The 17,408-nt window shown below is 31.8% G+C and overlaps 1 protein-coding gene across 2 annotated transcripts in view; it reads right to left on the bottom strand.

The window, feature by feature from the left end:
- The window catches only part of LOC118185798 (UDP-N-acetylglucosamine transporter-like), a 44,308-nt gene extending 28,656 nt beyond the window's left edge, over positions 1–15,652 (bottom strand). The window contains exons 1-2 of one of the 2 annotated variants that reach the window (XM_085823379.1): positions 15,466–15,652; positions 3,033–3,219 (exon numbers count right to left, since the gene is read on the bottom strand). In XM_085823379.1, coding sequence (XP_085679505.1) covers positions 3,033–3,219 — 187 coding nt within the window. In that variant the 5' untranslated portion in view covers positions 15,466–15,652. The remainder of the gene's footprint in view (positions 1–3,032; positions 3,220–15,465) is intronic. The other variant, XM_085823378.1, reaches the window with a different exon arrangement.
- Positions 15,653–17,408: the final 1,756 nt, after the last annotated feature.

The following is a 17,408-nucleotide window of genomic DNA, read 5'->3' as shown; positions in this document are numbered from 1 at the left end:
TAATAAAATAAACTATTTTAGTACTTAAATATTATCCTGTGAACTGTGGATGTTGGCAGACATTCTGCTAAAGTTGAGCTATTAATTCCTGTGGAATTCTGAAGGAATTGACATCTCTTAATAAGTATTTGACTCACTTCATTTTTGCACTTTATAAAAAGGTTTTTGTCTATTTCTACTATTTTATTAGGTATTCTGAATTTAATAGAAGCTCTGCTATAAATGCTATAAATACAAACTTTCCACAGGTAATTGTTCTGATCCAGTTTTGTTGGCCATTTTCAGTTGACAATATTATGTCTATCAATACACACTTTTTTTTTTAAATATTATGATACCATAACTTCCATTGCACTAAAAAATAATCCACCGCTTGTTATTCTGCAAAAGGCAAGTCCCAACGTTTATTTATTTACTCTTTTTTTTTTTTTTTTTTTTTCAAAATGTAAGGGGACAAATACAGCAATAACAGTTAGTTTGTATCCTTGTTCAATAAAAACATAACCTAGCTTATCTAGATTCAGTCGAAGTTATATTAAACAAAAGTGCAGATGTTATGAATGCATTGATATGTCCCGCTAATCTACAACTGGCACTAAATAGCTCTGCTTGGAAAGTTTTAGGTTAAACAGAATAATACACAAGTATCAATATTATAGCAAATCATCAAAATGCACCACATTCCCTTTCTACATACTCAGATCATTTTTCTATTTAAAAATTATCTTGATTGCAAATCTGTTTTTCAGAGAATGTCATCAAAAGCAGAGACAATTTCTATTAAATAGATAAACTTTAATTACTAACACTATATCTTTACTTCTTCGTAAGAGACTAATGCTTTGACTGGAGCAAGTATTAGATTAAAAAAAATAATAATAATAGTAATAAAAAAAAGACAGCTTTAAAAACCTGATCTAAATAACTTAAATTAGCCTGATCTTAATATCTACTTAATCAAAATACTAGATACAAAATTTCATCCTTTAATATAAGCTGCAAAAAAGTATGAAGAAAAAGAATTCAAAATAATAAGCATAGAGAAAAATCTTAATAACATTTCAAAGATGGTAGCTCAACTACCATCTTTATACTAGTACCTCTAAATAAAATGTTTGAAAAAAAGTGATCCTAGGCTTACTTGCTTAAATATTGATCCCAGATATATGCTTCCAATTAAATAAGAAGCAGAATATTATGAAAACAGTCTAAACATTGTAAGTGAAGATAATTCAATCTTAAAAAAAAAAAAAAAGGCTACAAAACAAAGGCAATAATTAATTCTATATTAAATTTGCCTCTTGTCTTCTGGAAATGCCTGTAGCAAGAAATTAGTACAAATCAAATAATAATTAGTACAATACAAAAAATAATGTGCACTATACCTATATATTCACCTGTAAAATAAAAAAACTCAGTTATTTTTTACCAGTATTTCTGAAAAAAAAAAAAAAAAAAAAAAAAAAAAAAACTTGTGCTTTAAGAGGTTCAGTGAGGCATGAAACAGCAATTATTAACTAATTAAAACATATTAAATAGTTTATTATTTGTAATTTTCACTTTTTGACGGCCATTTAAAAAGCATTTCCCCCCTCTTTTTAAACACATTATAGAATGTTTATGGTTTCCAGAAAATGAATTTTCTTTGTCTTTTAACAAAATTAAAAAGTATTGCCATTTGAAGGAAATACTTATTGTAAGCCTTATGCACAAGCAATCTAGTGAAATAAATGTGCAGTCATTTCTTTATAATTCTTTAAGAATGTTACACTTATTTTATTAAAAAAAAGTATACCTTTTTTTTTATAAAATAAGCACAACTTTCTTCCAGTGGTGTTAATTCATAATGGAAAATCAAAGTGAATTTTTTTCTATTATTTAGCTTTGCTATTTTTAACAGCTGATTTTAAACATAAGGTTTTATGTTGTAAATAGTTTTAAGTACAATTAATTCCTAAATTTATAAGCAATATAAGTAAATGTATTATTTAAGTAAAACTAATTCCTAAATTTGGAGGCCTAACTTAACTACCTGGATCAAAATTGTTTCAAGTGTTAAACTGAAATCTAGATATCATTTTTTTATCTTATGTTTTTTTAATATATTTAATATTCATGCATAAATTTTTGTTTTAAATTTGAAACTTTAATGCTAAGCTGTTCGAGGTGTGTGAGTGAAGCTGTTCGAGGCTGTTCGAGGGCTATCTGTCTAAGGGGAGGGATGCCTTCATGGAGGACTTTCTAAGGGAAACTGGCTTGTATACACGTCACACATGGGAAAAACCACAAAAACGCCCATGCAGCCAGCACGTTCACAGGATTCGAACCTCGGACCAAACTACCAGTGTTCAGTAACTTTACCGCTCGGCCGCTCTGGTGGACCTGTTCAAGGTGTAAAACTTCAATTTGAAGGTTTCAGATTGCAGTTTTTATTACTTGTTAATTTTTAGAAATTTTGCATTAAGAATTTATATCTATGGTCCATATGTAAATAAATCAGAAATAAAGTAAATAGGCACCTTTCTTGAATACCTTGCAAGTGATGTATTTTCCAATCAATTCATATCATTTCTGACATAACAAAGAAATTCTTTAATAGAACTTTCACTATTTTCAGACTAGAACTTTTATTTTAAGCATATACAACAGGCTGGATAATTACTTTCAAGCACTTTTATTCCAGCTCTGTGTTTTAATTGCATTTCCATGACACAGTAACTGTAAGTTCCTGAAACAGAGCAGATATTATATATTTAAGCTATGGAATTTATGGAAGAAAAAAAGAGAGTAATGAAATATTTCCTAGAAAAATAGCTTCATAATAACAGCATCAACTGCAGAACTGTAACCTCCAATGTATGAATGTTCACGCTTGAAAGCTTATCTTTAGTACAATAAGAAAGGTTCAGTTATATGAAATGGAATATTAAGAAATGAAATTATTTCAATGATGAGTAAAACAAGAATTAACCTGTTTTACATATCGTATTTACTGCCGAGTTCAAAAGCTTGAGAAGAAAAATTTTACTTACCACATTCACACAATAATACAATTAAACAAGATGTAATCTTTAGTACTTCAGAAATAACAATTGTAGTGGAAGCAAGATACCTAGGCCCAGACTGTGGCACTGTTCTAGAATATCTGAGCACTAAAACCATGGCAGTAGTCTGCAAAACTAGTACAGACAATGAAACGTATTTCAAGTGATAACTCATCTGGAATAGAAACAGAAATATATTTAATGCTAAAATGTATTTAAAATGTAATACATATTTTCTGGTTATAGAAATATATGCTAATTATGAATGTAATAATTGTTAAAATTCTTCAATACTGGAAATAAAAAACCCAAATTTTAAATAGCAATTTAATGTGACACTCTTTAAACTAGTGACACTTTTTAAACACTTTCTGCATTCTTAAGTGATACAATTTATTTCATCATATTTTTGATAGAATGACAATTAATTGCTACAGTTAGCATATTTTTGATAGAATGACAATTAATTGCTACAGTTAGCATAACATTTAATTTTTTCTTTACATAAGACTTAATAAAGCACTGCTTTATACAAAAACCCCGAAAAAGAAAAATTCAATACCGGGAACACAAGGATTTTCAGTAGGAGGGAGATTGTAATTGATTCTGATGCATCATCCTCTTGACAACGTTACATCGATTTAATCAAGTTCCTTTGCTTTATTTATTTTTCTAGTTTTAGTACATATTTTCAGATCTTCATAATTTTTAGGCTTTAATTTCACATTTCTTTAATTCTTATTTTGTATAGTTATAGTACATTTTGAAACTTATTGGTATTGAATTTCACTTTTAATTATTAATTATTCACTTTTAATTATTAATTATTCACTTTTAATTATTATTATTCACTTTTAATTCTTATTTTGTATAGTTATAGTACATTTTGAAACTTATTGGTATTGAATTTCACTTTTTTGGGTCTTTTGAGTAAAACAGGTTCTAAATTTCTTACTTTTTGTCTTTACTGTTCAATTTTCATTAGCATATTGTGCAAAAATACTTTAAATAATTATGTTCTTTAAAAAATTGTGATACAGTAATATATACAGATACACATGCACACACACATTTTTTATCTTATACACACACGTGTGTAAGATAAAAAATATGAAACTTCTAAATTTAATAGGCGATAATCTCTTTTATTTTTCATTTAATTTGGGTACGTCATCTCTCTGTCTAAAAACAGCACCATAAGTCTAAAGTCTAAAACAGCACCATAAGTGCATCATTCAAAGTAATCATGCGATTTTATGTAACGCTTAATGGAGATACCTCTTGCCCACTCAAAGTAATTGTACACCAAAACTTAAAACTGAAACTTTTGACTCCCCCTTCTTCCTCTGAACTGATGCATCACTTTTGCTTGTGCTTCCCTTTTGGCCAGACACTTCGCTGCAATCATCTATGTGCTGCTATGTTCGCTTCTATCACAATAATATCTAAATTGTTCTGGAAATAGGCATGATTAGAGTCCCAAGTGAATTGTGACCACAAATGAGAATTTAAATAAATTTGGAATTAAACCTGGCTCGACTGGTTCTTCTTCAAAATGGATGGAAGTTTGAAGCATCAAGTATCTTCGCAATCAGCATTTCTACGCATCTACATCTCAGTGTTCTTACATCAGTGCTTCCGAAATTGGGCTTTTATTACATTTTTAGTCATAGAGGATTGGATTACGTGCTACTAACCTTAACGGAACATTTATTTCTAAGTTGGATTTTTGCATCTGCACGTTCATCATTCATATCTGGAAACATTTATTCAGCCAGTTTTAATTATGAAGGAATCTACACTGCTTTGTTATTCTATGTTCACAGTGGATCATGGGAAAAGTCCTGTTTCACCGAAAATTTTAATAATGCAAGTTTGTGCCGCATTCATACTCAAATCATTCATGTTCTGTCATCGAATGTAATTTCTGGTTTCATTATACAGTCAAAAGTCGTTAATCCGGACACCCATACTTCGGAATGATCTATAATCCGGACCTCAAAGCTAAAAACTTTCTGCTCATGCGCCGCGTTGACACATGCGCATAGGCGTTTACGCGTGCGAGTAAGACCTCTTACGACTGCACATTTGCGTGTGCGCAAGCGCAGAATACGTTTTTGCGTGCGCGTTTTATGTATAACGGACGGTATAAGCTAAAATTATCTAATTATCTAAATCAAATAATGTTGATGATTGCGTTGTTCCTTAATTTTCGAATTGGATCCGGCTTATTATTTTTTGCAGACTGTAAGATCAATACTATAAAAGTAAACTTGAACTTTCGATTATGTCAAATAGAATTTTAGATTCTGTAGCTCCCAAAGGATCATTTTGTTTGATGGGCACCGAAGTATGTTTCGATGCCCATCAAACAAAAAGTGGAATTGCCGCAAAAAATGGATAAAGACATGAAGAATGTCACAGAGAGGTTAGTGAAAACGAAAAAATTTCGATTGACAAGTTAGTCGGTATTCTCGGCACAGCAATTAACAGGACTTGAACAGTGGAACTTTGTAACTGAACAAAAAATTATGTCTGTTTATAGAATTAAAGAGAAAGTATTATCACATAAAACGAAGCAACTTAAACAACTTACATTGAAAGAAATGTTTAATAAAGTAAACAAATAAATATTAAGCTTTTTTTTTGTAAATTTTGATACCCTTTAGATCATAATTGTTCTTTATTTCATAAATTATGGTTTCATATTTTTAATTTTATAATTTCTGTATGCCATCTTACGCGATTTAAACTGATGATCTATAATCCGGAAAAATCGATAATCCGGAATAACCGAAGTCCCGACGAGTCCGGATTAACGACTTTTGACTGTATATACATATTTAGTTTTTTTTTAGGTCACTGGGGTATATTCCTGATGTTTTGAGAATAAGATGTTTAAAAATTTTTGCATATAATTTTATTTTTAATTTTTCTTTACAGAAGTGATTTAGTTCTCTTAAATAGACAAGAATGAAATTCATTTTCAGAACTCCTTAATTTTTGAAATACTTATCCCCTGGTGAGTCTATCTCAAATATTAAACATAATCAAATTGCAGTTTGTCATTAATATTATGAAAAAAATATTGTTCAATTGTTTTTCAATTAAAAAAATATTAGAAAACTTAATGTATTTTATTTTTGTAATGTATCTATATTGCCTCAATGTATTTTGTAATCTATCTAAAATTGCTTAATCTATTAATTAATTTATATTTTTTTTTACTTAATATTTTTAATCATTATAACAGTCCTTTACATTTGTCTTTTTTCATTTTCTCAGAGAGAATAAGCATAATATTTTGAAAATTACACACACACACATGTATATATGTACATTCAGTATAAAAACATTACATTTGAAAGAGAGCAAATTAAAACTAACTAATACTAATAATAAAGCTTGGTTAGAGTAGAGAGAAGGGTGCCCCTTGCATTATCCCAAAGTTGTTGTTTCATTTATCGCCAATTGGTGGTTTATTTACAGTAGCCTGACTAGTTGAATGTTATGGAAACCCTATTATGACGTAATCGGTTGCAAGATTGTGGTGAATTTGCAAGGGCTTGTCGTGTGTGTTGGTTAGAAAGTACATTGCTTGTTTTCTGGTTTAGACATTAAAATGGCTGAATGTGGTAAGATTAATTTGAAGTTTCTGTACGATTTTGAAATAAAGGGGAAAAGAGCATTACTCGACTGGTGTGTAAATGAAGGTTTACTTAGTAGCCATTATTAAGTGTCCTGTTTGTAGGAAGGAAATGTGTATGGTCGGACGATACACCGCTATGGAGGATATGAATGACTCTTATTTTGTGAATTTATGTGACGACTTCAGTATATAGATTCTAGTTCAGATAATTTTAGAAAGTTTTTGGATGCTGTTAACGAATTTTGTTAACTGAAGACGTGTTAATTCATAAATAAGGTAAGTGGATATTTCTTTTGTGTAGTGCAAAGATGAATTTCCTTTTTTATGTTATTCATTTATTTGATTTAAAATATAGTTTATTGATTTATATATATATATTTTTGTTGGATGCTCCTTTGACTTTTTAAATGAATATAGTTTGATTTGTACATGGACAAAGTCAAGGGAGTGTGCAATGCCTAGTTTGTGCTGTTCTCTGATGTTTTTTTAAGTGAAAATAGGTCGATGTGTACATGGATAAAGTCGAGGAAGTGTGCAATGCCAAGTTTGTGCAATTCTAGGATTATTTTTTAAGTGAAAATAGGTCGATGTGTACATGGATACTGAGTTTGTGGAATTCTTTGTATTGTTATTTTGGCTTTGTGTAGCGGTGATGTTTGGCGCAAAAATCGGTGCTACACAAGCCAAAATAACAAGTCAAAGAATGGCACTAATTCGATATCCATGTACCGCCAAAAATGGCCAAGGTGTACCCGTAAATATTTTTACCTAAAGATTACAATAGGAAAACCAAAAGGCAAACAGAAAAAAAAGCAGTTAAATTCCAAAAAGACCTTAAAAAAATAAATAAATAAATACAAATTAAACTAAAAAATAACAGATTAAAAAAATGGTATGATACAAGAGTATTTTCGTATTAAATTTCCTTTTTAATAAGATGAAGACATTCACATTTTTTTTATATTGCATTGTCACCCAAATAATGCACAGCAATTATGATTCTTGACATGTAAATACAGATCAACAGACATTCCAAAATTAATTTAGAACACAGAAGCAATAAAAATTAAAGACAACAGACAGGGAGTATGATACAAACATTTATTCTGACCTGTACAATTTTCCTTTTAGTGAAATAAAAAATATTTTTAGAACGATAAAAGATAATAAGAATAGATACACAAAGATAAAGAATATAGATACAGAAAAATAAGTAATATAGATAAAGAAAGATTATTTTTTCTCCTGTAATGTCATTCACCCCCAAAAAATAATATAATGCTGAATAAGTATGATTTTAATGTATGAGGGCTCGGACTAAATATATGAGCCCTGAATTTCTTCTTTTAAAAGAAATTTATATATATCTTCATAATATATAAAATTAAAGAAATAATTATGATTTAAATTTATTTTTCAGATTCCTTAACATATATTTCATATAGAAATGTGGCTTTCTCATTCATTACACACAAAAATTTCTGCAACGTTTTAATGTATCCAGTTTCAGGTTGGATATATATTAGAGGGAAAAGAATCCAGGTAAGTGCTATTTTAACATCAAAGAATCAATGTAAGTGCTATTTTATCATTGTATTTGAATTCCCAAGGTCCAACGAGTTTCCATAGAAGACATTGCTGTCTTGTCAATAGCTTTACTTATATTTCCAGTACCATTCTCTGCCTCTTCTGTCTGTTGTGACATTTGAAATAATATCTGGGTACAACTCTGATATACGCCCTAATTTCACCAAATGTGGCGATATGTGTTCTGTGCTGGTTTTTGGCACGATTGCGTGTTGTATGGCACCCTGTTGACATTGAAAAATCTTTCGCTGGAGTTCGTTTGTTCGCGCCGTGCTTTGTGTCTGATAAGCTAGGAGGGAAAGATAGGTGAAAGTTGTTGAAGTTCGGCAAAAGGAAATATCGTTGTGGCCATCCTGTTGAGGGCAATGGGTATTTGGAGGTGTGGAAAGAGGGTATGGGAGATTATTTTTAGTGGCTGTGCATGATAGAAGTAGGGATTTGTGATTATTTGTTATTTTATTTTATTTGTGAACCATAGTATGAATTTTCTGGATAGTGTGTCTGGCTGTCATATATATAATTATACTAATATACGATAGTTATTACGTGGTAGCATGTTAAAGGTGGTATGAAATTGGTATTTCTGCTGTTCGAAAAAGCATTCATGGTAAGTGCATTTTATTTTATTCTTGTTCTTATTTTGTAGAATGTTATGTTCATTGTTTTTTTAGTATGAATTTCTGACATTATTGCTGTTTTTTTGAATTGTTTGAAATTTATTTTAGTTATTTTGTTGATTAGTGCGTACCGTCTAAATTGTGCAATTCGTAGATGTTTTTTAAAGTTGAAACAGAACGCTGTGTGCATGGTATTCTTTGAAATTTATTGTTGTTATGTTAATTTATTAAAGTGAGGTGTGCGTAGTTCGTAGATTCGTTTGTTGCCTAAATTGTGCAATTCGTAGATGTTTTTTTAAGTTGAAACAGGATGCTGTGTACATGGTATTCTTTGAAATTTATTGTTGTTATGTTAATTTATTAAAGTGAGTTGTGCATAGTTCGTAGATTCGTTCATTGCCTAGATTGTGCCATTCATAGATTTTTTTTTAAGTTAAAACATATCGCTGTGTACATGGACTCTTGTCAAATTTTGGTTAGAAACTTCACGATTTTGCTACCTAAATTTTTTGTTTTTGTTTTGGATTTTTAGCTTAAATCATGTGTTCAAAACGTGGTTTTTACATTCGCGAAAACCGTGTTTTTGGAGACATTTTAGGCTTAAAGTTCGAAATGTAGACAAAAAATTTAGATAGCAATATGGCAGCGTGGAGTTTCTCGCCAAAAATATTTGGCGACTTGAGGGCGCATATCAGAGTAGTTCCAATATCTGCATAATACAAACCTTGAAAACATGTCTCAGTCGACAGTTATTGAAGCGTTCCCTGATGTTTGTCCAATAGACATTTGTACAGAATTTTAGAGTTCCAATTTTTAGGCATATGGCTTCGGTTATTGTCTCAACTTCTTTACAATCAGCTAAATCTCCAGTGGCTGTATTACAAAGAGTCTTTTTTCATGACTGAACCAGTGTAAGTGATTTTACTTTTGACCAAGGTTTTGCTGCTCTATGTACAACATCAAATGCAGTCAACTTTTTCAGAACTTCATTAAATTATCATCTTCTTCAGCAAGAGTAATAAAATGCCATGCATGGCTAATCAAGAGTACACTACATACATATACAATGCATTTTTGTATAAAAACGTTTTATGTGGGGAGGGAGAATATTAATATTTTAACGCTGCTTTAGCTCAAATTTATCTTTACCTTGAAATTTCACACAAAATATTGTCTTGCTTCCTACATATATATGACGAAAATAGGGCAGTTACATGGAATTGAATCTTTTCCTATTTTGTGAAAATGCAAGAAATTTTATATTCATAGCTACAGCAGAAACTGGAAATAAATAAATAATCTTGTCTTCAAATTTGTTTCATACAGAACCCCAACATTAAATGCAAGATGATGCAAAAATTTAGTACAGTCAAAAGTTGTTAATTCGGACACCCATAATCCGGACCTCAAAACTAAAATCTTTCTGCGCATGCACCGCGTTGACGCATGCGCATAGGCATTTACGCGTGCGTGCAAGACCCTTACGACTGCACATATGCGTGTGCGCAAGCGCAGAATACGTTTTCGCGTGCGCGTTTAATGCATAATGGACGGTATAAGCTAAAATTATCTATTTCAGTAAATGTTGATGATTGCGTTGTTCCTTAATCTTTGAATTAGATCCAGCTTATTATTTTTTGCAAACTGTAAGAGCAATTTTATAAAAGTAAGCTTGAACAAATTATGTCAAATAGAATTTCCAATGCTGGAGCTCCCAAAGGATCTACAAAACGAAAGTATGTTTTGATATCTATCAAATAAAAAGTGGAATTGCTATAAAAAATGGATAAAGGCATATCCTTTGTTTATCTAACCGTTCCGAAATCTGTTTATCAATTTCGCACTGCTCTACGCGGGGGGGGGGGGGGACGTCGTGGCGCGCAATGAACTGGAAGTTGATCTGTCAGCACTATCGCTATCTTCAGGGCAGATATTTTTATTTTATTCGACTTATAATTCCTTACTAAATGTTGTATTTCACCTCGATGTACTCCGTCTTTGATATGATTTAAATCAAAGTCCTTGTCATTATAAATATCATGAATACAAATCAAATAGTTTTCTGGTTGCAATTTTCTAATTTCAGCTATGCGTAATGTATGCTTTACGCATGCGTGCGTTGAAAGATATGTTTAATAAAGTAAACAAATAAATATTAAGCTTCTTTTTTTGTAAATTTTGATACCCATTAGATCATAATTGCTCATTATTTTATAAATTACGGTTTCATATTTTTAATTTTATAATTTCTGCATGCCATCTTACCAGATTTAAACGGATGATCTATAATCCGGAATCGCCGAAGTCCCGACGAGTCCGGATTAAAGACTTTTGGCTGTATTAGTACAGAAAAATATAGATATTTTGAATAAGATAAATTACAAATAAGTCTGCCTCTATTAAGTTGGCACAGCAGATATGCAGGATGTTTAGTTGGCAGTCTGAGAACACACCCGTGACTGTGCTGCTCTTCTCCTTTTTTCTGCATGCATTCTTTTCCTGAAAATATTTCTGATAGTCCAAACAGCTGTTTTATATATACAGTCAAAAGCCTTTAGTCCAGCCTCGTCGGGACTTCGGCGATTCCGGATTATCGATTTTTTCGGATCATCAGTTTAAATCTGGTAAGATGGCATGCAGAAATTATAAAATTAAAAATATGAAACCGTAATTTATGAAATACAGAAAAATTATGATCTAAAGGGTAGCAAAATTTATAAAAAAAGAAAGCTTAATATTTATTTGTTTACTTTATTAAACATATCTTTCAATGTAAGTTGTTTAAGTTGCTTCGTTTTATGTGATAATACTTTCTCTTTAATTCTATAAACAGACATAATTTCTTGTTCAATTACAAAGTTCCACTGTTCAAGTCCTATAATTGCTGTGTCGAGAATACCAACTAATTTGTCAATCAAAATTTTTTCGTTTTCAATAACCTCTGTGTTCTTCGTTTTCAATAACCGTAATTTCTTCACTATCGGAAGCAAATTTTAATGATGAGGAATTTGATTTAAATCATATCAAAAACGGAGTACATTGAGATGAAATACTACATTTAGTAAGGAATTATAAGCCAAATAAAATAAAAACATCTGCCCTGAAGATAAGGATAGTGCTGACAGATCAACTGACAATTCATTGCGCACCACGACATCCCCCTCCTCCCCTGCAGAGCAGCGTGAAATTGATAAACAGATTTCGGAATGGTTAGAGAAGCAAAGGAAATGCCTTTATCCATTTTTTGCAGCAATTCCACTTTTTGTTTGATGGACATCGAAACATACTTTCGCTTTGTAGATCCTTCAGCAGCTCCAGCATTGGAAATTCTCTTTGACATAATCGAAAGTTCAAGCTTACGTTTATAAAATTGCTGTAACAGTCTGCAAAAAATAATAAGCCGGATCCAATTCGAAAATTAAGGAACAGCACAATCTGCAACATTAACTGAAATAGATAATTAGATAATTTTAGCTTAGCTTATACCGTCCATTATACATTAAACGCACATGCGTAAACGTATTATGCGCATGCATAAAATTATTACGCACGTGCGTGAATGCATTATGTGTTGACACATGCGCAGAAAGTTTGTAGCTTTGAGGACCGGATTATAGATCATTCCAGATTATGGGTGTCCGGATTAAAGACTTTTGACTGTATATATTTTTAGTCCAAAGGGGCTTTGTCCCTGAGGAACTATTGTTTTCGTTTTGCGATTTTGTGTCGAATCTCCCTGAATGTCAATTTCACTTTTCAAACCGTTGCCACCAAATATTATCACCTTTTATTATATTTGAAGAAATTAAATAATGAAGAATATGCATAAATGTATGTATGTTTTATGTATGTTTCTTACATTGTGATAAAACAACAGTATATAAAGCCATCAAATTTTGAATGACACAATTCTACTGTGAATATGGGCCTTTGGAAGCCCAAATTTGAAATTTGCTTTATTATCGATTTCATATTTTGTAAAACTTTAACGAATTTTAATTAACAAACTCAAGGATTTCAAAGCGAGCAATGGCAACATTTTACAGAAAAAGCATTTTATCTCCAACACGCGAGACTGCGTATGGGAAATTCTAAACATATGCTGAATTTAAAATTATTTTGCGATATTGTTCTTGAACTTAATTTTATGTTTTAAGTGCGAAGAACATGATATTTAATAAATAAAGGTAACACATAAAATGTTAAAAAAACGCCCGTTTGGACTTAATTTAGAATCTGAAACCTTTCAGTTTTTTTTTTTTTTTTTTTTTTTTTTTTTTTGATACAGTGGCAGTTAGAAAACTAAGCTATTGATGTAAAAAAAAGAATAAAAACTTATATCAATAGCTAAACTTGAGATCGGCTCATTTTATTTCTTTTAACAATAATTTCAAAGTGTACACTAAAATAATGCCCTTTTAAAAGTGTCATTCTGACAACTTTTATGGATTATTTTCATGTTTACTTGGATATTATACTTATGGTGACATGAATATAATAATAATAATGCCAACTGATAAATTGAACAAAGCACTTTTAAACTGGTTGAAGCTCGAGTTGGCCTCTGACTGGGATGTTAGGCATATGGAGTTAAAATGTCAGAAGATAATAGAGCTATAACAGTGATATGAGGACTGATAAATAGACCATATGTAGCTTGGAACTTATTAAAAGATAACAGTACATTCTGTTCTGTTTTGCAGAAGACTTGAGCACACGAGTCACTAATGAACAATCAGGGTGAGGCAAAACTGTAACTGCATTGAATATACAAATTTAAATTGCAGCTGGGCAAAAGCTAAACATATGGCCAGTTGATAAACAGACAATCAAATTAGAAATATAGATATTAATGCTGAATTATATACAGAGTTAAATATAGTCAACAGCTTTGCGTATAGGGGGTAGCGTGCGTGTGCCACTGTACTTCTATTGTTGCAGGAAACTTACGTTGTCGACATGTATAAGGCAGGCTGCATATGCTTTGACACGGCTGAGAAGGCAGTAGCACAATATGTAATGATTGAAGCAATTTTATTTTGTGCAGATCTGGTGCTGCTAATATTAGCAGCCCACACTGACAAGTTTGTGGAAGCTTGTGGGTTTTTTTTAACGTGGTATCCTGAAGTCTGCGAGTCACTTTTATACTGAGTCATTAATTTGAACATAATAACAATAAATAACTATTTTTTACTGTCATAGCATAGAAATCTCGATTAAAACCATTTTGCAAGGTAAAATACATTCAAAGTTTTATTCACTTTTTAGAACATCAACAATTAAGTTTCATATTCAAGTGATGTTGTTATCCCCCAGTTGTAGGAATAACATATTAACCTGAATATAAGACAGCTTAATGCCTAACACAATTCTTTTAAAAACTTAAAGATACATGCTTCATATACATAAACAATGCATAGGGTCTATAAATTTTAAAAAGAAAAAAAAAAATTAAATAGCTGATGCATAATCAAATAAAATGTTTTTGCTTAGTATATAAGATTCGAGAAAATGTAAAACTAATGTAACATATTTTTAAAATGTTTGACTATGTATATAAAATAGGGGCTAATCTTTGGAATATGGTAACAGGTAGTTTGGCGACATTTTTGCAAGGTGATAAAGGTTACTAGCTAGGACTTTAGCAGTGTACATGGATAAAGTCAAGAATGTGCGCAATGCCATTCTTGTGCAATTCTGGGATGGTTTTTTAAGTGAAAATAGGTCAACGTGTACATGGATGATACCGTGTATGTGCAATTCTTAAAAACGCGGCAAGCAGTGGGCGATTCTGCACTTTCTCCCAATTTCCACCTAATCTTCGTCATGATTAAGCACTTTTGTTCCATAAAAGTTCTAGCATAAGCGATTACGCTTATGCTAGAACTTTTGCAGCTAGCAGATTATTGCTCGGCTAGCAGATTATTGAAAAAAAAATGTTGAGTAAAAAAAAAAAAAAAATGCCTTTATTTCATGAAAACAAAATGGTGTCCAAAAAAAAAAAAGTAGCAGGTTCCTGTAGCAGGGGTGGTCGCCAAATTTTCGCCAAAAAATCGCGAAGTTACCATAATCCAAAGATTAACCAAAATAGGTTAAGATTTTCAAAAATGCATTTTAATGGGAAAGGAATCATTCCTGCATTCATGTTAATACATGTGTACAAGAAATCACACACTACTATATTAAAATAAATATATTGATATTTTTAACATAAAAAATAGTTCAGTTTCAAAAGTTAATGGTTGAATAGGGAAGACTTCGTGCATTTGTTTTACATGTATTCATAAACTAAATCTTAGTCCATATCTACAGTATACTTTCAATACTTGTGATAACAATTTTCTTAATTTGATAACATCTAATGCTAAAAGGGAAGTTGTACACTTCTTTTATAAGCAATTTACAATCTTCGGATGTATTTTATTTTTTAATTCCTTATTTTTTTTTTATTTATTTATTTTTTTTTTTTTTTTTTTTTTTTTGTGTGTGTGTGTGTGTGTGTGTGTAGTGAAATGCCAAAGATTTTCGAAAAGATGCTTATTTTGTAATTAAGATATTTATGTTTTACCTTAGTTCTTAAAATTTGTTTCTATTCCATCAACTTATCAGTTCTTCAGTATTCTTCTTCCTGCGTTAACGTGCAATACTGAATGGTGCTGATGTGTGAATAATGCGCGACTCATTTCGCAAATAAATATTAATCAATGTGCACTTCAAAAATAGGAAGACTGATACGGTTTGTAGCACTTTACAGCTAAGTTCTTTTGCAAGTTGGCGATATTTTCAATCAAGGAAGTTATTTTACGGAGTGTGCTAAGGCTAGGCCTTTAACTTCACATCATCAAAGATAAAAATAATTACGTCAAAAGTGGGGTTCATCTAATAAAAGAAAATTTTGAAGCCTAAATCATAAAAATAAAAGCTTTTCAGATAATGCCTAAATCATATTTTTTATGCCTAATCATATTTCATAAAATTTTGAAGCCTAAATCATAAAAATAAAAGCTTTTCAAATAATGCTTCCGCATGATAAAAAGGTAAAAACTCATAGAAGGTATTTTGAATTAATTTATTTGTCTAAAAGGGGCCAGATTTCAATTTTGATAGGGCAGTCATTATTCATAAAATTTTGAAAACAATAATAAAAGGTACAATACATTTCCTTGATTCTTGATATCAACAGTAAAATAAAATCCTCAGAACAAGCATTCTGGATGGAAGGAGCTAGCGCGGGTTCAGTGAACTCGCACTCACTCGGAGTAGCTGGCGAACTGAGAGAGGTTCTAGGAGCAGATCAGAGTATACAGCTGATGGAGGAGAGGAAATTTTGGTCGCTATTCTGTGCGACGTTTAAAGGCCAGATAAGAGCGCGTCTTGGGGGGTTCGAAAGCAACCCGTTTAGCCGGTGAAAAGGAGCTCATAAGAAGCGATTAAGAAATTAAATGCAGTCGCGTGCTGCTGCGGAGATAAGTTGTCCCTTGTTAAAGCGCCGTTAAAAGACTCTTCTTAAAGAGTTAAAGAACAGGGCTCCTCCGGTCAATGCCCTTACACATTGTTAAAGCGGGGGCGGTTGAGGTTTAGGAACGTGAAGTAAGCATCCACTTGGGTGTCTGTGTGCACATACGGCACCGTTTAAAAGACCGTTGAGCATATTCAGGTTGTAAGATAGCTCTGGGTCGCTTTTTTGAAGAGGCAACCGCAGAATCGTATAGCGGCAGGGTATGTGATACTGGATTTCCAACAAGATGGCTGTTTTTTAATTTTTTTTTCCCGAAAGTCGCTGTATAAAGCGATTAATGGGCATAATTTTGAGGTCTTTATGAATGTCATTTTTCCTTATGAACCATTGAGCGCTTAATATCTGCCGTAAAAAATTTTGATTGAAAACTTTGAACGTGTTTACGGTTAATCAGAGCAGTTGAGCCCCAGATGGGACTTGCGAATAGACCTTATCATAGATTTGTAAAGCAAGATCTTGTTGTCATGTGGCAGGTTGCTACTTTTAGCGGAAAAGGGGGGCAGGTTGGCTTTGACAGCTTTCGCATTCGCAGTGATTTTTTGAATGTGAAGTTGCCATGTTAATTTTGAGTCTAGTAAAACACCAAGATATTTGTAAGCAGTAACCCAGGGAATAGGTGCACCGAAGAAAATTAGATTATCTAAACGAAGGATGTTTCTTCGTATGAATAAAGTGGAAGCATATTTAGGGACATTAAGTTTGATTTTATACAGTCCAAGCCAGAGTTCTAAGGCTGAAAGGTAACTCTGTAATGTAGAGATTACCGTGGTGATGTTGGTATGTTGAGTTAGAATGGCCGTATCGTCTGCATATAAAGCTATATCGATACTAGGTGCCTTAGACACGTCGTTAATATAGATGTTGAAGAGCCGAGGTGAGACGAGACTGCTCTGAGGACATCCAGCATAGATCGGACGGGGAGAGGAGGATTCGTGGTTAATTCCTACGCGGAAGTTTCGTCCGGCTAAGTGCGAGCTAATAATTTTAATGAT

This window comes from Stegodyphus dumicola, chromosome 9 (assembly GCF_044657685.1).
Source record: "Stegodyphus dumicola isolate Sdum_Otavi_A_Nest chromosome 9, ASM4465768v1".
Taxonomy (NCBI): Eukaryota; Metazoa; Arthropoda; class Arachnida; order Araneae; family Eresidae; genus Stegodyphus; species Stegodyphus dumicola.
The sequence above is the reverse complement of the archived record's forward strand: the minus strand, read 5'-3'. Positions and strand labels throughout refer to the sequence as shown.